The sequence below is a fragment of the Erithacus rubecula genome (genome assembly GCF_903797595.1).
Source record: "Erithacus rubecula genome assembly, chromosome: 3".
Taxonomy (NCBI): domain Eukaryota; kingdom Metazoa; phylum Chordata; class Aves; order Passeriformes; family Muscicapidae; genus Erithacus; species Erithacus rubecula.
In genome coordinates, this window is record NC_136689.1 from 98,044,394 (window position 1) to 98,070,558 (window position 26,165).

The 26,165-nt window shown below is 38.6% G+C and overlaps 1 protein-coding gene across 7 annotated transcripts in view; it reads left to right on the forward strand.

Moving 5' to 3' along the window:
* PPP4R1 (protein phosphatase 4 regulatory subunit 1) overlaps positions 1-26,165 on the forward strand; it is a 65,402-nt gene that overhangs the window by 26,059 nt on the left and 13,178 nt on the right. For all 7 annotated transcript variants that reach the window (XM_079300132.1, XM_079300129.1, XM_079300131.1 and 4 more), the window contains 7 exons: positions 9,610-9,752; positions 11,118-11,264; positions 12,842-12,949; positions 13,696-13,761; positions 16,185-16,343; positions 17,539-17,669; positions 18,843-19,363. In XM_079300132.1, coding sequence (XP_079156258.1) covers positions 9,610-9,752; positions 11,118-11,264; positions 12,842-12,949; positions 13,696-13,761; positions 16,185-16,343; positions 17,539-17,669; positions 18,843-19,363 — 1,275 coding nt within the window. The remainder of the gene's footprint in view (positions 1-9,609; positions 9,753-11,117; positions 11,265-12,841; positions 12,950-13,695; positions 13,762-16,184; positions 16,344-17,538; positions 17,670-18,842; positions 19,364-26,165) is intronic.

Below are 26,165 nucleotides of genomic sequence, written 5' to 3' on the forward strand. Positions count from 1 at the left end.
CAGTGGTTTTTATGTTTTTTGTTTTGGCATTTTGGTTTTGTTGCAGGGGTTTTGGTTTCTGTGTGTATATGTTTAAGGTTATTACTATTAGGCTTGTTAATTTTTGTCTTGCTTCTTTCCATTTGCAATATATTTTTTTCCAATTTGTCTGTAAAACGTAAAAGCCTCTGAATTCGGAATAAGGAAACATTGTAAAGTGTGTTTTCATTTGCTTGGTTAGAGGAAGATATTTGTATGGTTAGAGCCATCCTGAAGCAAACCTTCACGTTTAAATAAATAAATAAAAAACAAACTTGGAAGTCAAATTAAACTATGACTAAGTTTAAGTCTCTTCATTTCTAATTGTTGTCAGTCTTGCGCATTTTTTTCTTTTTCTCAGTAGTTGGTATAATGAGGTTGGGATTGAAGAATATACCCAAGATGCAGAATATCTCTTCTCTTTCTGGGCTGCTGATGCTGATTTCAATAATAGAGGTGAAGCAGGGATCAAGAAATGCCAGCTATTGTAAAGTTGCCAAGGGAGTCCTCTGTCCTGTTAATACCTTGCAATTTCAGAAGTCTTGTAGTTGGGTTGATGTTTTGCAGACATGTTATTTTTAAATTCTTTGTGTTTGTGGTTTGCACCTTTGGGTTTGGCTTTTTCCCCCCACTTTTTTTCAGGTTTGTTTTGGTTGTTTTTAATACCTTTTAATAAGCTGGGGCTATGCTGAGACAGCCATTTCCATGTTTGAAAGCAGGAGAATTTCTGATCATTTTCATTCTACATCCAATGTGATAAAACTTTAAGAACCTAAATGTCGTCTTGGTTGCGCTAAATACAGTATTAATATAGAATAAAAATTAATCTTTACTAGAAAAATATCTGTGTCCAAATATATGATTGTAGGATGGAAGAAAATTATGGGAATATGGTGTGCTATGATTGATACTTGTCTTGAGATACCAGCTGGTTAGCAAAGACACATTTTTTGAAGCATCATGGCAAAAGCAAATATCAGCTCTAAAACTGGTATTGTAAAAACTTTTTGTCAAAAATAAAAAAAAAATGGAAGAAATAGCTTTTGATGGAAACTCATTTGGACCCTTTGAGTGAGTTATAGTGAATTGTATTTTGTGAAAGAGTTTTGATTACTATTGTGTTTGCACATACAAATGATATAAAGTGTGGCTTTTCCTTTGAAGAGTTTGGACTCTTTCTAATGAATTAATTCCAGTTTATGTGTGAGTAATCAATTCGTTCCAGTTTGCGCTTGTTGCCTTAAAATCACTGTTGTGTTTTTACTGGGAAAAAGTACCCACTTCAGGTGGTACAGGAAATGAGCTGCTCCCAAGTGCTGGCAGAACCCAGGATTTGCTCTGCCCTGGTGTTGTGTGTGTCTGTTGTATGTACATGGCAGGAGAGAATAGCAGTTCCATGCAGGAAACCCATCAGTGGCGTTGGGGGAATAATTTACTGCCCCCGAGACCTTTGCTTGCTAAAGAAATATATTCTCCAAATAGGAGTTCTTTGGAAGACTGTAGTGTTTGTCTTCATTGCTGTAGTTGGGTGTTGCTGTTAAATCTCTGACTGTGCTGTGGAATTTAGGTATTTTTCAGTCCTAAATTGGACTTCCCTGCTGTCTTTGGTACTGAGTTTCCTAGAGTACTGACTGCTAAGAAAGATACCTTGTACTGCTTTTGAATCTGCTGTTCAGTCACTTTTTGTAATTTCTCTGTTTTTTAGGGATGTTAGGTATGACTTCCAACTTGGATGTTTTTTATGGTATCTTTGAACCTGTACAAGCCAAGAAGTAGTTTGGCATATAAGCCCAGTGCTTGGCAAATCTTAAATTATCCCCCATAAACCCCTGTTTAGGTTAAATGTGCTTATCTTTGTATTAAGACAGCTGGGTCTTTTTTGTTCTCAAATATAGACTAGCCACAGGCTTGTGAGAACTTGAACAGGGGCCTTATGTCTGAGTTTTTCACTTAAGTAAATTAGTATAATTCAAACTCTTTTTTTTTTTTTTTTTTTTTTTTTTTTTTTTTTTGGTACCAGCTTGTGAGTGGTGTAGATGATAGAAGATTTCGTCATTGTGTGCTGAAGTGTGATTAACTGGCTTTGGAAGTTAGCCTCAGCCACAATTACTGCATTATTGGCATTTTGCTTAGCGTGCAAGAGGCTCCAGAATCTTTAAATCTTATTTTCTGAAGTTTCTTTAAAAGTGAGAGTCCGTATCTTCGTCTCTAAAATACATGTGTAATCTGGTTTACTAAGAAATAGATATACATAGGTATCTTTTTAAAGAAATGATGGGGAAAAATAAAATTACATCCTGAAGGGATGATGCTTATTTGTCTGTATATAGCCAACTAGGATGTTTTTCTTCTGAATGAAAAGTAATCTCTTTACTGCAAAGAACCAGTTGTAAATGCAGTTTCCAAAACAATCTGATTTTGAAAACAATTATTAGGCTAATTGGTCTTTAAGTTTTGAAGCTCTGTAATCAGGCTTAATGTGGATGGCCTCGCAACCCTCATTACTTAATAGTGTGCTTAAATGGTTTTATTAATGTAGCTTCAATTACTGCTGTTGGTATTTTGAGACATGCCAACATTACCTGTCAAACAGCACATACTGCAGCATTTCATTTAAGAAAAATCTTCATATGTAAGCAATATTAATGGGAATGCTAATATTTGCCTTTCTCAGCTACTAATATCTCCACCACTATTTTCTTCCCTTCCCCATCTTCATGTTTCAGGATTTTCCATACCTCATCACTCACTATGCTAAGAATTTTTTCCTGTGCTTGATGTAAACCTCTTTTGTCTCTCCATGCATCTGATGAGTGACTAACGGTGACTTTACCCTCCCTCATTAGTCTGTGTTTCACTCATTGCTCTGCCAGTCAGTAATGAAATCCATTTCTGGTTAGTAGGAGAAAAGAGCCTGACTGCTGAAGCAGCACGTGCATCAGACACACCAGCCTTTCTGCTGGACTCCTAAGCTAAAAGGGACAGTCTGGTTCCAGTGTATTTCCACTTGTCTAGCTTTTCTTTTATCTCTGAAAGAGTTAGCAAAGTCAGAGGGAAAGATGAAATGGGAAATGGTAGAAATCAAAAGGGAAAATACATATGTTTGTAGAAGGAAAAAAAGAAGGAAGTGGAAAGTTACCATTGGGAAAAGAAGAGGATAGATAAAGCTGTGTCAGGGAGGTTTAGGTTGGATATTAACAAAAGGTTCTTCACCCAGAGAGTGTCTGGGCACTGGAACAGGCTCCCCAGGGAAGTGCTCATAGCATTTGGACAATGCTTTCAGGGCATGATGTGATTCCTTGGGGTGGTCCTCTGCGGGGCCAGGAGTTGTACTTTGGTGATCCTTCTGGATCCCTTCCAACTCAGGACATTCTATGATTCTGTGAATTACTCTTTTGTAGGATGGAAATGTTAATGAAAAGCCATGCAGTTACACCTTTCCCTGTTGCTCACAACCCCTAATAAGAGCAAAGGGCAATATTATTAATATTCAGATATACTTAAAACATTCATAAAAATTGTCAGTTAAAGCAGCTTTAACATCGTCAGTTGTTGTTCTTCATACGCAGTTTTACAAAAACCTTTCAGCTCCTCACAAATATAGTGGAAATTCACTGCTGCTTATATTTCAGTCAGTTATATGGTCATAGTGGGATAATGAAAGCATTGCTTACTTTTTTCTAAATACTGTATGTTGCTGTGTAAAGCATTGTGAAATAAATCCAGTTGTGAGGTGGCTCTGGAATAATGACTCGATTTATAAATAACTGCTCTGAGGCAATTAGTTGGTATTATACTCTGCAGTTCTAAATTAATCCCCTTTTAATTTCCAGTATGCAGCTGATGGTGGTACTTTGCTTCCTCATAGCTGAAGTGGAATACAGAGTGAACTGAAGCCTCAGCAGGGTTGAAGTAAACATTACACATTTATGTATCCAAGCTGAGTGCATGTGCTAGCAGCCGAGTGAGCATGCTGGCACTTTACATGAGACATGGTGAGGGATTTTAGTGGAAATGTATTTTTTTCATGGTTGAAGAAGAAATAATTAATAACTTCTATGATTTTGGAGTCAGTTTAGGATATTGATTTGAATTGTCATTTGTGAAATAGCTAAAAGTGAGAGTTTATTTATGCAGAAAAAAGGTCTGCACAGGTTTTGGAGACGCTGATTTGAACATAGGGATGGTTTTGTGTGGTCTGGAAATGAAGAGAGGTAGAACTGTGCCATTTTATTCTGGAAACTTCTTTTCAAAATTATTTAATGAACAGAAGAAATGGAAGCTATTTTCACTGCCTTCTGTCATTCTCTTAGTTTTGCTTGATTCCTAAAATTCAGTTCAGCGTAATTCTGTACCTAGATAATATACAAGATATGATAGAATGAAATGAGATGCTACTGAGTAAGTAAATCTAGTCTTTTATTAGTATTTATTTTAATGTTTTTTGTTCTAACAAATTGCAGGCTTTTTTTTTTAGTAGATTGCTACTTTAAGGAACAGATAGACATGTACTTTCAAAAGATAGTTTCAGAAGATCAGCATTTAAAAATACTTTCTCTGCCAAACGGAAAAATACTGTTCCAGGCAAATGTTATGTAGAACCTAGCTGTACACAGAGATTTTTCCAGGCTGCCTAAAATAGAAACTTGACACGAAGCGAAATTCTCCTCATGGATTTTGTTTATGCTGTGTGAAAGCCTGCTCCTTGACTACACTGTACAGTGCAAAAAAAAAACCAGAATGCAGGCATGTTCCCCAGCTGGATGTGCTTATGCTTTTAGGAAGCAACACGTAACTGCTGTGTACTATTCACTGTGTTGATAACTGGGCTGGTTTTGGCAGAGTTAGAATTAATTTTCTTCATAGTAACTAATGTTGGGCCATGTTTTGGATTTGTGCTGGAAACAGTGTTTAAGCTGCCTTAAATTTATGAGCAGGGAACAAAACAATGCAGGGCAGTGCTCACATCTTCACTGCAAGTGTGGGAGTAACTCACACATCACTTCCCATGGGCAAGCAACTGTTCAGCTGTCTCCAGGAGAACAGGGCTCCATCGTGCCTGACAGTGACTTGGGACAATAAATATTACCATTCCAAAATTCCCCCCATTGCTCCTTCTTCCCTCAGCTCTATATGATGAATATGACACCATAGTCTGGGATGTCCCTGTGGTCAGTTGGGATCCTGGCTGTGTCTCCTCTTGGTGCAATGCTTGCCAGTTGCTGGTGAGGTGGGGTGAAAGGCAGAAGAGGCCCTGGCTCTGTGTAAGTACTGCTCAGCAGTAACTAAAACATCCCTGAGTTATCAACAGTGTTTCCTGCAAAAATCAAAAACATGGCCCCAAACCAGCTTACCATGAAGAAAATTAATGCTGTCCTGGCCAAAACCAGCGCAATGAACCAAGCTGTAAATTTGGTTTTAAACAACACGGAGTGTAAACTGAAATGGCAGACACTGTTGTGTATTGAAGCCTGCTGGAATCCCTGCTTGGAGCTGCCACCTATTCAAGCTAAAGGCAAAGCTGAGGAATAGATGGAGGGAATAAGAAAGCTCTGTGACTTCAGTGGATGTTTTTGGCATTGTTGCTTGGGTCTTAAGGAAACATAATGCAAAAAAAAGCTCTACTGTAACTGCATCAGACTGTGAGATTAGGCTCTATTCAGTACACACTGGAACATATGCTTCAGCCTTTGGAAGAATTGAGCTCTTATCTAAATTGGTAAGCTTAAGGTTCAGGTTCTTGCATAGCAGCAGTAATTCCCCAGAACAGCACAAACGCCTTTTGATGGCGAATTACGGTGTTGTGTTACACAGCCAGTTCCCTACACAGCGCTCCTTGTTTGTTGCTTTGAATCGACCTTACTAAGATTCCAGAGCCGTGTACTTAAAAGTTAGGGAATGTAAGAACTAAGGTGACTTTACAGTTCTAATTCATTCCTGGGCATGAATGTTTCAAATCTTTAATTGCATCCTCTCATCTGTGTTCTTCACAAAGCCAGGGCTTAGTAGCTCAGGAAGAAAGGGGCTCACTTTACATCTGCAGGTCTTTAGTACTGTCAGGCGGCTGACATAAGTGCTGCATAATAGATGAACCCTGTTCTGAAGGAAGAGGATCTTGTGTTTTGCTACATCCTGCACTCTTGCTGAAGTGCTTCATGAAGAAATGTATGAATCCAGTTTCACAGCAAACCTCATCAATTTGGGGAAAGGGAGTGTTGCCATTGCTTTACCAGTGGGTGGGCAAACTGTAGAGGTGTCAAAGAGTTATGGAAACAGTCTCCCCATTTTGAGTACTTATTGTCCAAAGTATGTGCACAGCTCTTGATGTGCTTAATACAGAGTTTTTGTTCGCTTTGATTGCAGAGGTACTTCTTCAGCATCAAGACAGAGTTCAGACTGCAATCAAATGAGTAGTGTGCAGTTAACTCTGTGAAGAGCCTGGCTTGAACATTTTATACAGCTTCACACTAAGCAAAGGAATAAATTTGCTTTCTCAGCATTTTTGTTTCTTTCCCCCTCAGTTCTAGGACCTTCTTTTACCATCGCTTGCTTCCATCATCAGGCAGTTCTGCTACTTGAGAGAATTGTGTGATTGCACAGGGAGATCAATATTAAGTGCCAGTTCTTGCTGTTTAATGATGCTGCTGTGGCGAGGCAAAAGCTGCATCAGCTAGATCAGTTCTTTGATAGGGTTTATTGTCTGGCTGCATGAACAGTAGCATTGGCATAAATGGAAGCTGTGGGTTTTGTGTCTGGGAGGGTGGGAACTGCCTGAAGCAAATTTAGAAGCCATTTAAGAAGCACTGCTGCCAAACAGGCAGCCTCAGTCAGATTGATTTTGCTTACTCTTTATCCCCTTTAACCTCTGCCTTCCCTCCCTGCCCCCAGTCATTTTCTGTCTGCCACAAAAAACAAGGCTTGGGTCCTAACATGGGAGAACAAGATCCTAGGGATAAGTGGTATTACAAAAGTCTCTTGTACCACTAGATCATGTCCTGGGCATGTCTTGAAATAACAGCCTTATGGGAAAGGTGGGCACGAGGTCTTCCAGCCCTGGCTTTGGGCACTGGTTCCCATTTCTTATCCATTAAGTTTCCATCCTCCTTGCCCAGCCTGGTAGTTTCTCTTGCTCTGTTTGTCATCTACACCCTTTCCAAACAAATTGCTCTTGGTACATGGACTGTGTACAGCCTGTTTGCAGAGATAATGTCTTTCTTTATCTCAAAATGTACTCAGCAAGGAAGGACTCTTTCATTTGTAGTTGCTCTGCTTTCTGTGTATACTGTGCAATTGCAAATGGAGGGTGTTTGCAAGGCTTTTTTAACTCGACCACCTTTGGGCAGGTTGTTACACAGTTGGAAAAAAACACACCAATGTGTCAAAGTCGGCATGTAAAAGGGTTCCTTTCTCAGACATACTTCAAGCCCATCTTCCATAACTGAAGAAGCCAGGCCTAGTCAGATAAAAGGACCAGAACTAAATTAAGTGTAAAATAGATATTTTTACCAGCTTAACTCTTGAAAGCGCCTAATCTACTTTGCTTTACCCCCTCCCCAACACTTCATCCTAACGCACCTTCTCTTACTTGTGTTCAAAGGACTGCTCTGGCAAATGTTTATAAGGAAGCAAAAGATGAGTTGCTATGATAGGAATATTTTCTTTTTTTTGCCTTAGTATGATATGGAGACTTCAACTTTCAGAATTAATAATGTCATTAGCTATTAGTTTGTCCTAGTTATTGGTGCGTATTTTAGTCAGCTGTTAAATTTAGTGCTACAAATATTAGTGTTGGATCACTAGACTAGAGTTCAGCATTTTGCTAAGGTGTGCATTTTTGTTAGATCTGCTAAAACTTGCACATAGTTTGTGTAGTGTTCTTTGGGATCTAACTTGTTCAATACAAACCTCAGGATGCCTGTGTTGCTTATGGAGTTCAACCTGCACGTGTTTCAGAACATCTGAAGTTTAAATAAAGACGTTTTTCTCCTGTGTGCTCCTAATAACATTTGGGAAGAGATACAGAGCAGATTGAAGATGTTTTTTTACTTTATTGTCATGAACAGAAAGCCTATACAATATTGATTTATTTCAGACTTCATTTTATGTTTTGCAACTTGGTCAGCAGCTCATAAACTTTCCAGAGGATCCCTGGTAGTGTTCAAGGCCTGGCTGGATGGGGCTTTGAGCAACCTGGTCTGGTGGAACACCTACCCCCAGGGGTTGAAACTAGATGATCTGTAAGGCCCCCCTCCATCTCTGATTCTGGTGTGTTTTTCTGTAGGAAAAGTAATTTAAGTCTATAGTGAAAGAATTGGAGCCCATAGGCATTTAATTACTTTGTGTGCAGTGATCTTTTCTGTTCTGATTGTCCTCAGTGAAGAAAAGACTGCACACAGCAGGGGACTTGCTTTGTCTTTGTTATGTTTTATTCAGACATGAGTTTGCACTTATAGCCAGTGTTCAAGAAAGCCAAGTGCTGCACACATTTGCCATGTTAAATACAGATGCATGTTGCATTCTTCTGTTTAACAAAAGGTTGTATTTTTAATGAATCATCTTAATTACAAATATTCCAAGAAGATGGTTCAGGTTATACCATTAAGTTTTACCTGAACAACTTTTAGGTAAAAATTCAGTAAGGCATATGTATCCTGTGACATACATATCTTACTATTTAAAATATTGTAAATTAAATTAGTATAATTTGGGAGTAATTGTTGGGTTTTGTTATGTCTTTCTGTAGGTGATCAGTAGACCAGTGGTAACTGCATATGTCAGCAAATCCTGGAAGGGGAGAAGTACTTAGTTCTGTTTTTTTTTTTTTTTATCCTCATGGAGAAGTTAGGCACGTAATAAGGTCCTGCTTCTTAAACTGAATCTGTTTTTCTAATAGTTGGAATTTAATCCACTCCTGTATTGTTTTTCTTGCTTCTTCTCTCATCCCTCAGATGCTTGTGCATGTTCTGTGGAGATTAGGATTCATCCAGGCAGTGCTTCATTTCTTGAATTTAAAAACTGAATTAAGTATTTTTAAAATAATCACCAACTTTGGTGAGAAATTAATCTCAGAGGTTGAACAGGAGCAGCCGAAAAGATGCGGGGCCTTTTCCATCTAACAGTGACATCAGTAGCCTTGAAAAGCAAAGAATGAAGAGCAGCATCTGTGGTTATGGCTGGTTGTCCTGCTCAGTGGAATCTTTCCCATCCCAGAGGCTGTGTTCATCTCAATTCCTTTCTTCTCACAGTAATACCAGTTCTGGGCTGACTTTCTGCGCAGGAGGTTTCTGTGAAGTAGGTGGTGCTTGTAGGGAGTTTGGACAATTCTGATACTCATAACATTTGGTGGCTGACTGTCCTGTTTTATTACTAAGAGTGTGAGATGTGACTTTTTAGTAGTTTGGCAGCACAGGATGTTATTTTACCTGGTTTTGTGAAAAGATGGTCAAAATGAAGCTTGACAAACACACTGACATGAACACGAGAACATACTGCGTATGTAGAATACTGTAAGAAGCTTACTCTGGCAGGATCTGGGAGCATGCTTGTAAACATATATTGTGCCTTTTTTTGGTTTTGTTTTGACCCTTACAGAGCCAACAGTGCGGGCAGAACTGATGGAACAGGTGCCTCATATTGCTATGTTCTGTCAAGAAAACAGACCTTCCATCCCTTACGCTTTTTCCAAATACCTGCTGCCTATTGTGGTGCGATACCTTGCAGACCAGAATAACCAGGTAAGTTTCTTGTAGTTCATTAGCTGTAGTTCACTACTTTTGTGATGCCAGATTATTTAAATTTAGTATCATACAAGTGTGTTGTATTTTGGGATATAAGGATTTGGAATGGACATGAAATACATAGTACTATGAATTTATTTTAAAAAAGTATTAAAAACTTCTAAAGAAAATGTAATGACAGTTTTTTATATCTAATGTGATCTGTCCTGATTTGGGGCCTTTTATCTGGTATTGTATGGACAAAGTCAGTCATTTAGACAAGCCTATATAATTTAAATTCTGGAAAAAGGAATGATAGTAATGAAAAATGGAGTCCTTTGTATGATTCAGTTTTTTAGCACTATGATGTACCTTCATTATCAGGTGTTTGTATATCAATCCAATATTTGGATTGAACTGGTAGTTTATTTCTCTGCCTGCTAAGTTAGCTTGTCCAAAGCTTTCTTGAGGCTTCTCCAGTCATTTCAGACTAGACTAATGCTAGTTGATACATTATTTTCAGTATTTTAGGCTTCTTGAGTTTGTAACTTTTTCCCTTGCCCTTTTTAAAGTTTGCCTTGTTAAAAATAACTAGCCAAACCTGTTTTTCTTAGTAGTTGTTTTACTAATTCACATATAATGCAACAACACTACTTTTGTTTGATATTCTCCTGCTAGAAGATTCAGTGATTATTTTCATTGTTTTAACTTCTGTTGAATAGTTCATTGGGCTGTGGATCTCTGAAACAAAGAGCTCAAAGGTGTTTCTAAAATTGCTGCATTGCAGTATATGTAGTCTCTTGCTGTATGCAATGTTTTCTCTTCTGATGAAATTACTCCTTTTAGAGGCAAGGGTTAGGCAGCTAAGAAGTCAATAATGGGTATCTTATTTTTGTACAATTTTTTAAAAAAATGTGACTAAGCAAAATTGTCTCAGAATTTAAAAGCATTGGAAATAAACACAATTTCTCCTTGCCAACCTATTGCTTGGTAATCTCAGAAAAAAAGGATTTGTTTAGGAAAATTGATCTTCCTTAGAAATTTGTTGCTCTCCATTAATCGCGCTGCTTTTTTCTCATGCATTTGCATGAGATTTGCCATGACTGCTCTTTTTGACATGAAAACAAATTGCATGTGAACCCAAGAAACACCCACACATTGTCAACCAGGGCAGGTGTCCACCTCCATAATTCCCAAAACACAGGACAGCAAACATGAAGTGCTTGCAAAAGCACTCGTGGAGCACTTGTCTTCTCACTGTGTGCAGTTAGTACTGCTGTGTGTTGGTATATAGGTACAGCTTCCGAAATGCAGGACACATGTATTTCACCAAATAATGCTCTGTTTGAATTTCTTGGTTCAATTTTTGTCTTTTTATGGCAGGTAAGAAAAACAAGCCAGGCAGCTTTGTTAGTGCTGTTGGAGCAAGAACTCATTGAGAGATACGATGTGGAGACCAAAGTGTGCCCTGTGCTGATAGATCTGACAGCTCCAGACAGCAACGACGATGTGAAGACAGAAGCTGTGGCTGTAAGTAACAGAAGTATCAAATCACACTGCCAAAAGTTTGCCTGAATGCTTGATAGTACAGTGATGGTGTGTTTCCAAGTTGCACAGCCATTGCTAAGAAGAAAGCCTTATATTCCCTCTCCATAACAAATCTGTAACTTCTGTGCTGTGTCAGTGTTGTACTCTGATCAAGTTAAGATTTAAATTCAATAGCTTATATATATTGTAAAAAAAAAAAAATGCCCGGCTGGACAAGGCAGTGCAGGGGATTCATTTTATTGACTCCTAAAGCATCTGCTGTGTTGGCTTTTTAGTTTTTTGAATGTTTGCCTGTTTATTTTATGGAAGTTTAAATTGCCTGTGTGGAAAATTTCCATCAGTTCAAAAGCTTTAATGCCTCAGTTCTGTTGCTCCTTCCTGTTTGTCTGTTCTCTATTGATTTTGTTCTTTTATTGGACAAAGTAATAAACATCTGAGTTGATTAACTCATGGTTGGTTGATTGCTGGGGGTTTTTTTTGCATTAGACACAACCTTTGTAATTAAAATGTATGTGTTGAATTAAAATAGTGAGCACATTAGTTAATTTATGATGGAGAAATGGCAGATGTATGCCCTTTTGTTTTCTTCGAGTTTTTTGCAATTTATACTGATACTTTCTGCTGGGTGAGTTTTTTTCTTTTCTTTTTGCTTGAGAGGGACCTCATTTAACAATTTACTTTCCTACAGTGACTGCACTGATAAACTATAAAAAGGCTCCAGCACTATTGTATTTGGCACCAAATTTCACTGCTTCTTGATGAAGCTTACAACTACATAAGGGAACAAAGTATAAGTAGATTAGTTTTTTCTGTCTTTATAGTTTGGAAGGTATTGAAAGTTGACAGAAATTTTTGTACCTCATTAACCTCCTAGAGGTTAGAAAAGCCATAATTTGTTATTATAGGGGGGTGCATGTAAATGGTTCTACTGACATGATTGGGAAAGGTAAACATAAAATTCTTTCTGCTTTTTAAAGCTTTTTTTTTTTTTTTAAGTTTTAGTACAAATTAGAATGAAAGAGCAGTTAGAGAGAAGAGTTCTTTTTTTGGTGAGATACATTTCTTTAGGAATTTTATGTTTGGGAGTTGCATATATGCAGTGTAGTGTTGTAATTAATTTTAAACCATACAGGACTCAGAAGTCTCTTACGCATGTTAATTGTCAATAATTTTCTGTTTATTGTACATATATACATTTCATATTGAAATAGTATAAGAATCATGTCCTTTTTTTTTTTAGAGGTCTGTTGGGTAACAGGAGAATAATTTCTAAGAGTCTAGTTACCTTTGTTAGTTGGGAATTTGATTCAGTTTATTGGAAGGTCAATGTCATCTTCTACACCTGTGTTGTGTCACAACAAGGAAATGGGAAACACAGTTCTTTGCAAAAGTGGCCAAACCTTTTCAATTCAAATGGGGTTTTGTTTTCAATATTTTTCACAGTTTTTGGTAAAATTATGTTCATCAGGATGAAGAACAGATGTAAAAAGCCTGTGCTTAGCTGACACAGAACGGTGTGTTATGCTAACATCTCTGATTGGTGTCTGTCCTGTCACTAGATTATGTGCAAAATGGCCTCCATGGTTGGAAAGGACATCACAGAAAGGCTTGTGCTTCCCAGGTTCTGCGAGATGTGCTGTGACTGCAGGATGTTCCATGTCCGTAAGGTATGAATTAGGAGCAGCTGGTCTAGATTATCTGTGAAAAACGTGTCATGTGCTTGCAACTTGAATGTGACTAAGAAACTTTCCTGGTAGATCTCAATTGTGACTTCTATGAGTGAAAGCTGTGGGGGCTTTTGTAGTTTGCATTTCCACAGATTTTAATATTTGACACTGAGATTTTTTTTCAGAATCATGATCCCTATTACTAGAAACAAAGAAAGAATCTGCTTGTCCTTATGCTATAGACAGTTGCAGTGTGGTTGGGTATATGTCCTTAAGGTTGTGTTGGTAGCCAGGAATACATGAGCCAGCTGTGGCTGATAGATCATCAGCCACCTGAGCTCATATCTCTGTGCACAGATGGAATTAAAGATGTTCATCTTCATTAAAGATGAAGTAAGCCAGTATTCCATCATGATGTTTAGGTGTAGAGGCTGTACTTCGGTCTCATCCTGCTGCTGAATAGGTTATTTCTCTTGATAGCTGCATATGCTCTTTACTTTGATAGCTCTTCAAATTTTATCCTTCAAATTTTATCCTCTTTTTATTTAAGTTCTGGGGTTCTTCTGTGATTAAAAGAGATTGACTAATTTGGAAGAAAAAGAAATTTATTTGTTTTTAAAAAACATGGAAAGTAGCACCAAAACACATTTTTCTGATTTTAAAAGCTGGGGAGTTTTTTTCGCCTTGTATTTTGCTGTATTGAAATCTGTGATCTTAGTCTTTATTTGTTGCATTTTGTCTGCAAGGTGTGTGCAGCCAATTTTGGAGATATCTGCAGTGTGGTTGGACAGCAAGCCACCGAAGAAATGCTGGTAAGCCATTTCTTAAAGGGCTTTTCTTCTTAATACAATTCAGGAGTGGAGCCAGACAAGCTACAGAAGAAGGGCAGTTCATGAGAGATTGCAGATACAGAGGGATGTGGCAGGGGGGATAAAGTGCTGGGAGTGGTGAGGCTTATGTATTGATTTTATCTTTTCAAGTCAGTTTTCCTGCTGCAAACAGCAGGAAAGGAGAGAAGGAGAGGTAAAAGAACTAAGTGAATCTTGGAAATAACAACGGGAAGTAAAAGGAAGAGAGACAAATTGAAAATGGAAAAGCAGGGAACTTGATGGAGTGGTGAGAAGTGCCCACATTCCCATGGTGGGTCCCGGGAGCTGGTGGATGTTGATAGATTTGGAGACACAAATCAGCTTGGCAGTCTCTGGGATCTCTTTTCAAACTTTCTCCTCTTGGGAATATGGATAGTGAGCTTGTTGAGGGCCAGCAGAGGCTGATGAATCAATTCACTGAATTAGTGAGGGACTTATATGGACAGAGTGTAAATGCAAGACTTATATGCAGAGTGTAAATTACTTCAGTCAGAGGCTCTGCAGCTTTTTCCAGTTGTGGTGTTGGGACTCATAGGCCTATGGTGGTTCTCATGCCATTTCTTATGCTCTTAAAGCATTTGTTACATTTTTCTCTAGCTATTGAGTGATTCAAGTCATTTGACAGTAAAGTTTAGTTATGTGGATTTACAATCCCGTATGCTGCCTAGTTTGGGATGTAAATTGATTTCTCTCATATAATTGCCTTTTTAGTGATTAGCATAATGAATTTGGATTAAAACTTTGTAGAGGGTGCAATTAGAACTACTATGAAATAAAAAAGTGTTGATTATTTCATTTGAAAGCAATAACTTGTGGCAGGACAGCTGGGATTCTCTTTCTATAACAGAAAAGGCCATTTTTTACTCTTGGATGATTGTTAGGAAAAAGGAGAGGTATAAAAAGCTGAATGATAAAACTTCATTTTCTAATCTAAAAGCTTTTTTTAATTAGAGGCAAAACCCAAAAAACTTGGCTACAGAGAGTAGGAACAGCTGAGCATCAATAACTGTGAACAAGGCTGTAGCACCGCCATTGGATTACTCATATTTTGTCACTTTGCCTGTTGCAAGCCAAGGCAGCCATGCATGTCTGTGCCTCACCTGCACTCTGTCCACCATTACTGTTTTCAAAAACCCCAAGCATCTGAGCACCTTCAAAATGCTTCAGTTTTATTAGTAAAACCACTGCTCTGTTCAAACATGTTTTCTCTTGGTTAGGTTGTCTTTCTCTCATTCCTCTGCTCTTCTTTGCAGTTCATGTCCTGCATTGTAGGATAGAGGATGACAGAAGTTGATAAATCTAACAATGAGAAGTGTAGGTAGAAAAGGAAGTTTTTTCTTTCTGAATATGCTATTCCTTTGCATTTCACTAAGAATCGTACAAAAAAATGGAAGTGGTCTCTGAAAGGTAAAATATTAATCATAGAATCAAAAATGTTAAGGTTTGGAAGGGACCTTAAAGACTATCTAATTCCAACCTCCCCTGTCATGGGCAGGGATGCCTTCCACTAGATCAGGTTATTCAAGGCCTTATCTACCTGCCTTGAACACTTCCAGTCTTTGGGCATCCATGATATGCCTGGGCAATGTGTGTTGCCATGAGAAAGATTATGGAGCAGCGAAAAAACAGCAACAAGACACTCTCTTGCTTGGTGCAGGAAAGAGCAAGAGCAATTTGTTGAAAGAAGCCATTGCTTTAAATAAGGCATTTCTTGCAAAACACAATACAGACAGATTATTGGTCAGAGAAGGAGACACCTCTTCTCCCTGGCTTTCTCAGGGACCTTGCAGATGTTTATGTCCTTGTCTTATGTTTACAGTAGAGGAGTCTCTAGCTTGGGAAAAATCCTAGCTGAGGCTGAGAAAGTTTCGTGGCCTGAGAAAAATACTTAGAACTTGAGAAGGCAGCCTAGCTAAAATGTGCCTAGGCCTTCAGCAGTGTCCACACAATTCCAGTTCCTCACCAGCCTCGCAGTAAAGAATTGCTTCCTAATAATACACTAGTATTATTTTTCTTGTCCCTGCTTTAAAAGATTGGTGTAGATAGGAGACCTTGTCTTATGATAGCTTTGTTACTCTTGGGGATGTTTTTGAAGTTAGGCTTTTTGGGAGTATTTTTTTTAGGGGTATAAATAAGGTTTTATTGCTATTCTTCAGACAGATTAATTTTCCTGTAGTAATACAAAAGCAGCAGATTAGAAGCATGGTGATACTGAATGTGTGTTCTCTGTGTTACAAATGTTAAACTGTGCATCTGAGTATTAAGGTGCACAACCAGGTGAAGAAAATGAATGTGAAAAGAGAACTGGTTTTGAAACAAGTGCTGCCTATTAAGACTTGCAAACTCACTCCCTATATTCCTAACAGCTGCCGAGGTTTTTCCAGCTCTGCTCTGATAATGTGTGGGGAGTTAGGAAAGCCTGTGCTGAGTGCTTCATGGCAGTTTCTTGTGCAACATCACAGGAAGTCCGGAGGACAAAACTGTCAACCCTTTTTATTAATTTGATTAGTGATCCTTCACGATGGGTAAGAATTGTTTTTTTTTTTTTTTTTTTTTTTTTTTTTTAATGTCATATTTGAAGGATTTTACTGCTCCATGTAGAACTTCTTATGGGTGTGGATAATCTAACCTGTTCCATGCACCTCAAGCAAAATTATTCTTACACTGGTTAGTTCATTGATGGGTGTAGAGAGTTCCTCACATTTTCACTGCAGCATGAGAAGAAAAGATCTCTGTCAGTGGAGTAGCTTTTTTTTTAGCTACAGAATTGCCTGTGACTTAACATTGCTGAGAATCATTAACGGAACTGGAAAATTAATTATGATGTACTTCAGGTTTTCTACTGCCATGACATTTTTGGGGGGAGGGGAGGTGGAATTTGTGGTTGGTTTGGAGGCTGATTGGTTTTGTGTGTGTTTTGGATGTTGGTGTTGGGAAATTTTTTATTAATACAATTTTTATTGTTTCTTAAGTGATTGGGGTTTTTTTGGGGGGGGGGTCGGGTGGAATTTTTTTTGTTGTTGTTGTTTGGGGAAGGGTTGGGTTGGTTTTTTGTTTGTTTGGGTTTTTTTAATTATTTTTATAATTCTTATTATTTGTAGATCTTAAAGATTTACTCTAAACCTTAAGTTTGTTACTGAGCAGACTACTTCCAAGAGCCAAGGATATCTGCACAGAAGCGTGAGCTTGGGGTCTTGGAAGGTCATGCAAGTTGTAGTCCAAATAATAAAAATTGATATAGAGAATTGTTGAGAAGAGAAGAATAAATAATAGGTGAAAGGAAGAGCAAATGCACAGCAGAGCTAAATAGGAAAGGGAAAGAAATATGCTTATCATTAAAATTCATGAAAGGGAAATTTTTGTTTACTGTACATTATTTTTTTCCTTTCAAGTTCTTAATATTCTGATCTGAGCTCTCAAATTTACCTGTTTCTATTATCTAAACAGATTCTTCCTCCTTTGGTTCTGGGGAATAAGCCTATTAGTTTGGTTACCTGTGATTGTACTGTTTCACCCTGCTTTTTCATTTTTCTTAAAATTTTTTCTAAACTTGGCAGTCTGTATACATCTGGCTGATTCTTTCCAGATAAGAGCCTCTGCTCTTGATTTCCTTAGTAGGCTTATGACCCTTTCAATTCCTGTAGCAGGCATTTTATGATCTATAGGACAGCAAGATTTATATATATAATTTTGTTTTTCACCTTGGACCCTTTCCACTAGGTTCGCCAAGCAGCTTTTCAGTCTCTGGGGCCTTTCATATCAACTTTTGCTAATCCATCCAGCAGTGGCCAGTACTTTAAAGAAGAAGATGGTAAAAACCCAGAAGATGGTGATTCTGCACAGGAAAACAGGTAAATTTGCTACATCTACAAGTTATTTTTACCTCCTTGTCCTTCTTCTACACGAACTGCACCTTTAAAAATCTAACTTTCCTGGATAAATTGAGTATTTGGTAAATGGAAAGATTTGGATCTTCTCATCTTTGTAGACCAGAATTAGCATTTTCTGTGGTGATAGAATTAGGGTGTTCTCTGTTGAGATGACTGACTTGATAGACAAGGGGGAGCAGTGTGTACTGCACCTGGATTTCAGGAAGGCTTTTGACATGGTGTCCTGTAAGATCCTTATGGAAAAGCTGCTGAAGTTTGGGTTGGATAAGGAGATAGTGAGGTGGACTGAGGAGTGCCTGCCTGGCTGGGCCCACGGGCACTGATCAGCAGCACGCAGGTAATTGCGTGAAGTAGTGACGGTAACTAACTGATCATGTATGAGAGGAGTCACTGTTGGGTCCAGTCCTGTTTAACATCCTCTTTAGTGATCTGAATGGTGGAGCAGGGTGCAGCCTCAGCAGGTCTGCTGGTGACACAGAACTGGGAGGGAGGAGTGGCTGCTTCACCCACAGGGTCATGCTGCCATCCAGAGGGAGACCTGGACACACTGGAGAGAGTGCAGTGAAGGGCCACAGAATGACAGACTGTAGAATCTCTCCTGTGAGGAGAGTCTAAGAGAGCTGGGGCTTCAGACTGGAGAAGAGAGGGCTCACTGGGGGGGTCTTACCAATGTTCATAAATACCTAAGGGCAGAGTGAAAAGAGGAAGAAGCTGGGCTCTCTTCAGTGAAGCCCAGTGGCAGGACCAGAGTCAATGGCCACAACCTCAAACACAGGAGATCCCCTCTGAGCATCAAAACCCACTTCTTTTTTTACTGTAAGGATGACTAAGCACTGGCAAATGTTGTCCATGGATGTGGAGTATCCATCCTCTGAAATACTCAAAACCTGTGTGGACACAGGTCCTGGGCAGCTGGTTCTGGTTTTCCCTACTTGAACAAGGAGGTTGGCCCAGGTGGCTTTTAGAGGTCCCTTCCAACCTTGACCCATCTGTGATTGTATGATTTGTGTTTTGTTACAGTGTAAGTAAACTTGCTTTGACAGATAACAAGTTGACAGCAAGCGTGTGAATTTTCAAGAGCATAACATGTCTATTTTGGTTTTTTTAATGTCCATTTTCTTTGTCACTCAACAGTGAACAAGTCAGGACCACAGAAGATGTCACAACAGATGAAGAGCACAACAGGACAGAGGATCTGTCTTCACATAGTGATGATAGTGATGATTTTGCAACGAAACTTGAAAATGTTATGGAAGATCAAATTACAGTGTCGAATAACTCCAAGGGGGAAAGTGATTTCCAGACTGAATCATCCTTACATTGCACTTTGCCTTCAGAATCTTGTGGGGAAATGGCGGATGAGAACGAGCGAAGTTCTCACTGCTGTACAACAGATCTGCAGGAGGCTGGGCTGATTCCACAGGAAACCTCTCTTTCAGAGCAGGAGTTATACAACTCTTTCCATTTCTGGAGGACTCCACTTCCTGAAATAGATATTGACTTTGAGCTTCAGCAGACTTCTGATATAAAACTCGATAGAGAAATTCAGCAACTCACTATGCCAGTGTCTCCAAGCATTCCTATGGCAACAAGGAAAGAATTAGAAGAAATGATAGAAAATTTGGAACCCCATATAGATGATCCAGATGTTAAAGGTATGGTAAAAAAACTGAAGCATTTTTAATGTGTGGAGATATGCATGTGTTGCTTCAGCAGTTTGGGCTTCAACATCTTAGTTGTTTTAAAAGTCAGAAGTACTGTTTGCTTCTGGACCTCAAAGAGATTGAGGAAAATTGATAGTGAACTAAAAGGGAATTTGCATTTGTTTAAAGATGTTTAAAAGGAGTAGAATTCCTTTTATAAACTGAATGTGTATGCAGCTAGCAGTATGAAGTTCTGACTGCCTGTTTTGACATTATAATCAAATAGATGGTTGAAAGGCATAAGCTGTTGATAAGCAACTTTAATTAGCATACATGCAAAATAAGGCAAATTAAGAGGGTGTTTTTTTAAATTATCACTGTGAATAATGGTTTTCTTTATACACAAAATATGTTTGATTTTGGATGAAATAGTCTCCTTTTTTTCCGCAAGGGCTTTGTTACTGCAGTCACTTGTTGGCAGCTGTAATGAGACAAGTTTGTCGGATCAGGCTGATAATTGATGCAAGCTGAGTTCTTGAAGTGAGCACACATTCTCCATTTTAAAAGCTCTTGAAGAATGGAGAAGGTTTTCATAAGTATGATGAGGTGGTAGGGCAAGACTTCAGAGACACCTCCTGAGCTAAAAGGACTTGGCTCTTCTACATATATTTACTGGAAATAGGTTTTTCTTGGTATTCATATGCTGAATAAATTCTGAGGCACATCGGGCTCAGGTGTCACAATTAGAAAGTTTGGAGCTACCCCTAAGGAAGAAGCCATGTTATTTTGGAGATGAAGGATCTCTAGGGGGGAAGCATGCCTCAATACCAGAAAAAATATGAGGAAAAGAAGGGGCAAGTTGGGAAAAAACATTTTAGGATAAACTGATACTGCTTTCAACTGGTTTTTATTGTTAGTAGGTTGATATGCTAATAACTTTTCTTAAATCCATTTTGTACTTTTATTTAATCGCTTGTGAAGTCAGCAGATAAAACTTTGCTTTAGGAGTGCTTTGGGCACTAAGGAGAGAGGTAAGAAAAAAATTTCACCCTTGCTAATGACTTCAGTCTTCATATAACCCATCTCTGAAGCCAACTGCAGAAGCTTGCACTGCTGTTAAGGTTTATTTTGTTAAAGTGTTCTGTCTATAGTTAGAGAACATACCTTAACACATAAATTACAGTGGTTCATGTAAGCATGTAGTTATACATCCAGAGTTGTCCTGTGTTACGAGTTTGTTTATCATGTGTGTTCATGTCTTGTTTCAGAGCAGGTTTTTGGAATTCTTTTTGTTTGTTTGTTTGTAGTTCTCTTGCCAGTGTCAGGAGGTTTTCTGCGGAGTTGTTGACCAACATTTGTGCATTTCAGTAGAGGAAAACTGTTACTAGGTTGTCAATACCATGGATTTCCCCGCTCTGACTTGATCAAGGCTGTGCAGTGAAGCCCCATTAAACACTCCTCCTAAATCTACTCTTCTCCCTCTTGCCTGTACTCTCATTACTTGGTCTAAATACTTGAGAAGCTGGAATTTAACAACATACCTGTTTTGATTTAGTAACATTGCAAGTTTAATTTTGTGCAAAGTGCAAGTAGAATTAATTTTGCATGCTTGTCTCACACACTGTGGCACACATAGAAGTGGTAGATATTCAGACTTTAGTCTTTGAGGAGCTGACTTAATGCCTGTGTTTTGAATCTTGCACTTCCTAAATTGTGACAAAAGGTAGGCTTGCTCTGGGGGTAACCTAAAAGATCAGAGCCCTGACTGTCTCTTTGCTCGTAGCAGTATAATCTCAAACTGTTGTTACAAAATGATGGCATAAATATTCAGTCAAAAGCTTATCTTAATTTGTTTTCATAGAAATTTTATGAAACTACCTAATTTCACAGATTGTCTCCAATATACATGGCTAACAGATGTATGCCAAACAGCTCTGGTCCCAAATGGTCCATAGCTCTTTCCCTGCCTGCACTTCCCCTCTCTGCAAAGCTGGCCATTATGTTTTTGAGTCTTGTAGTGTGAGTAGGCTTTGCTTTGACAGCAATGACTGTGCAAGCTAGGAGGGTTTTTTTCCTTTCTTTATTTCTTTTTAAATCCCTGTGATCTTTTTCTTGCACTTATTTTCTTCATTGGCTTGCTGTCACCTAAGTCCTGGACTCCTGCTTCCATGCTGTGCTCCTGTCTTTATTGCTGCATTCCCAGCCAAGGGATGGGAGTGGAAGATGCTGTGTTCTCTGTGGTGGGTAAGTGGAGGCCTGCCATACTGGAGAGCTTCCATGGGTACACATCTTCTGGCTTCTGTAGCAAATTGGCCAAGCATCCTGAAGGCATGACAAGATGAAGTGATGAAGTGTGGTTTGGGAATGAGACTGTAGTGTATGATGTTTTGCATGTGTCAATAAGATTAAGTTGTTCAGATGACTTTGGCTGTACCTTGCCTCTCCATGCTTGACTGTGCAAATTCAGCAGCCTTCTCTTGACACGGGTTTTTCATTGTTTGTTGTGTTTTTTCTTTTTTTAAAACATTTTAAGAATTTATGAGGAAGAGAAGAAAATGAATTCCTGTTGTGTGGAACCATAATGGCACAGGGTTTTTGAAGTTTCTTAAGATCACACTGAATTTTTATTATTTGACTCTGCAGAATATCTAGTGATGGCAGTAAGGTGCTGTTCTTCACTGTTCAGTCAGAGAGGTTGATGATTCGTATTTTGCGAGTTGGTTTCTGAGCCAGTCCCTGACAGCTCAGGCACATGTGGAAATTTGGTATTGAAGTTCAAGCAATGATTCTTTCTGAGTCAGAAAAACACAGTTTTGTTGAGGTTTTCTCAGTGGTTTTCTTTTTGTTGTTGTTCTTCCTTCCTTCCACCCACCCTCTGCTTTGCACTCTCTGTTCATCCCTAGCAGCTACTCTGCTTTTGTATCCCTGTCCCCTTCTCTCCACATGTATTCCCTCTCCTATTTCCTTTTTTATTTTCGTTTCTTTCTTACTGGGTTTGGCATTCCTCTACTTCACATCTCACTACACCCTTCTCTGTTGTGTGAGTTGCTTCTCCCCTCACCTGCTTGCATCATTATAGTAGAAGTATTGAGAAAGAATAACTCAGTTTTTATCTGAGGAGTACCTGAATGTGCCCTGCCAATGGGAAGAGTCGAAGGAAAGTCATCACCAGGTCGTGCAGCCTAGACTATGGCATGTTCAGTGCATATCTCCATCTTCCAGATATCTTGGATGCCAAACACTAAGAGTTTACCGTTTGCATACACACTGGTCATGGTTAAGCAGTTTTGGTTTGGTGTTTTGTGTTGGTTTTTGGTTTTTTTTTTGAGGGTGGTAGTATTGGTTTGTTTGGGGTTTTCTGCAGTGCACCTCAGTAGGGCAGTTTCTGTTTCAAGCTTTAGATTCTGCTTCAAGGCATGGAGACTGATGAGATCTCCAGCAAAAACATTTTTTTTAACAGAAATCCATAGAATAACCATCGTAGAATATTTTTTTCCCTAATCTCATTCTCAAAAAAGGACAAACTGCTTCACCTGAATCTCACTCTTTACCTTGAGGCTTTCCTTCCAGAACTGCTTTATTGCCAGAGTAATAAATCTGAGTGAGTAATAGGTGGTTGAGCAGTCAGCAACTGAGATAGACAGCCTGTCTTCTCACAGTCAAACTGCTGGCTAGCAGATCTACAGGGGTTGTGCAAAGTGAAGCACTGGTATTGTAATCCCAGTAATGTTAAAAGGACCTTTCCAATCCACTGGCCAGACATCTGGAAGGTCTCAGACTGGGAGATGGGAACCTGCACGTTCCTGTGAATATGCCAGCTTTTTAAAAATTACCACAGGGTCTTTTTTCAGGTCACATTTTTCCAGTTCCTTGAGGCTGTTGCTTTCTTCACTTCTTTCAAAGATTGTTTTCTTTCCTCAGATGTTTTTATTTATTTTTCTTTCCACAGACACTTTCTTCAACTGGCTTTATCTTAGGTTCTGTATAGAAAAGGCTAAATCATGTAATGTCAGCTTTCCTTAATATTACTTGGGGGAATAGAGGAAGCCTGACTTGCAGGCTACTGAGGCTAGCTGTGGCTTAAGCCAGTTATAGCTGCTTTGCCAGAATGAGACCTAACAGGGACAAACCAGCCCAAATGTGGGGTCTACTGATCCCATTCCCTTAAAAGAACTATGTTTATAAGCTAGGTTACTGGCACTGCCTGCAGTAAAAGTCTAAAGTATGTTGTCAATGGAACAGGTGAGGAGTAAGTGGAAAAGAAACTCTGTTCTGATGTTTCAGTTACTTCATCTCTATACCTATTACTGCAGCCCATAGCTTTTGCCTCTGAGTAAGAAGTGAGGGTAAGGAAGGTAGCTCATTTAGAAGAAAGAAAGGAAAAAGGAAAAAAAAAGAAACATCAATGTCTTCTAGTGGAACATTAGGAGAAACAGAAAACAACAGTAAGGTTTATTGAAAGGACAGAGACTCCTCAAAACCAGGAAATTCAGTACGACCAGATAAAATGTGGTTTAGATTTTACAGATTGTACCAGTTATTTTAGGATGCAGGTACAGTAGCCAAGGCTAAATACTTTCTTGTTTAAAAATACATCTCACCTGAAGTAAAAGGTGGAGAATGAGTTAATTCATGGTCTAAGATGTAGTGAGCATTGACTTTATCTGAGCAATGCAGTTACCTGAGTTCTGTGCTGTGTGCAAAACTGACCTTTACACTCCAGTTTTTACTGATGGTAGTTGTGAAAGCTGGCTATCCAGCAGATTCCCTTATTGAAGCATTTCTCTGTCCCTCGTGAAATAGGAGCCTTATCTTTTACTTGAATTTCAAATGATTTTCTGAAAACCATTGCCTGTCTCATGTCAGTAGGAAATGTCTTCATGAGAGATGAAGAGCAGCAGCAATGCTTGGCTCTTCTTTCAGCTAGAACCTTAAGATGTTTGTGGACTTCAGGTCATCCACCTTTCCATGAATGGCAGCACTGAAGCCATGAATAAGGAGTGAAAGAAAGAGGGCACTTGCCAGTCAGTGAAATTCTTGGGAGTTTGACTTCTCCTTCATGCCCATATCTTGACATTGTAGAATTGACAGAAGCTGAGGAAATGCACATTTTTGTCATGTTTCTTCTCGGGCAGGGAGAAGAAACCAGCATTGGTGTTGTCTCCACCCTGTTAAGCCCCTAAGCAAGGGTGGTCCCAGGTGTGCAGACTGACAGCAGGGCATGGGTGGGGAATGGGTCTGGGAAAATTCCCAATTACTGCTGTAGATACTTTTGTTACTAGAAGTAATCTTTGGAGCTCTGTGTGGATTTTTCAGAAAATATATAAACAGTGTTGAAGCAGTATATATTTACCTAGTCAGGGCAAGCTTTCTGGACTTTTAAGTGAAGGTGAGAGAAATGCATATTTTTCATTAAGTTGTCACTCATGAAAGAAAAATGTCACCTTAATGTGCAGCAGAATAAAATGATTTTTAATTTTCTTGCTTGATTTCTCAAAATGAAAATAGTTTGAAAATAAGCCAGACATTTATTGCCCTAGCATAGCCACCTATTTTTTGCCTGTTTTTGAGGGTGATTTATTTAACATTTAAGTTTTGGAGAAATTTATTAATCTTGATCTTTTTTATTCTCAAATAGTCTTAAAGGGTCTTAAAGTACATAAGTTTATTGTCAGTGAAGTAATACTTGAAAAGTAAGGTTGTAGCAGTCTCTTATTAATATTAAAAATGGTAAAATTCATTATTTTTATATATTTCTATGTAAATTATAGTATATATTGTATATATTTAAACTGTGGATTTCACATGTTTTATAGTGGAAGTATTAGTATAATGTTGGTTATACTTTTAAGTTTTTAACAATGTGTCTTTCCTATTTCTTTTTGAGAAATGCAGTAATACAGCAAGAATATCTTTGGGTTATTTTATCAGAAATTGGACACAGAGATTTAGAATTGCATGTTGTAAAGAATTGTCTTATTCCTGCTCATCTGACTCTACAAACAAACCAGTGAAACCCACAGTGTGTTTTGCAGTTTTTGCTAGATTTTGCTAAGGCTTCTGATATAAGATTTTGCTGAGTTAACAATTTTTGTTTCTTGTAACAGTTGCATTTCACATGTATCTACAGATGAGTCCAACTTTCTTTGTTTAGTTCTTGTTAACAACCATATTCAAAAAGCTAGAGGGAGAAATTGAGAATTCTGTAGTTTAGTATGGCAATATGAGATTAAAAGCAAGCATATGGTTTGTCATGTAATTTCACAGTGAACATCTAAGAAACCTTGGAAGAGACAAAATCTATGAGGAATAGATCTTTGCATGGCTGAGTAAATTTAATAAGTGAGGAGATTATTCCTCCTTGCCTTCTTGGAAAGAAGTGGAGGAGGAGAGTGGCAGGGTAGATTAATCTGCATTGAATTGTGTGTCACTTGCAGCTGAGATTGCCTCTGATACCTGATCTCAGGTCAGGCTATATCCAAGGAGCATTGCTCAACAAAGCTTTTTCTAATTGGCAGTAAACAGAGGGATGGAAAGCAGAGCAGCCTCAGAACTGAATCTTTGGATCTTTTCCAAAAGAGTGGGTAACAGTGTATGAAGTGCTAATGCCTTCTTTAATGAGTGAGAGAACATCAGACAGCACAACCTTCTTATTTGTTTGGAGGATCCAAGGAGGCTGAAGTATCAGATCTGGCATCTTTCTATATAGATCTTGCTTCAGAGTTGCTTTTAAAATGTAAGAATTTAATGAACATGTATAGAGGGAGAAACAGCCTCTCAGAACTGAAATCCTTTGTGCATTCCTAAACGTGTT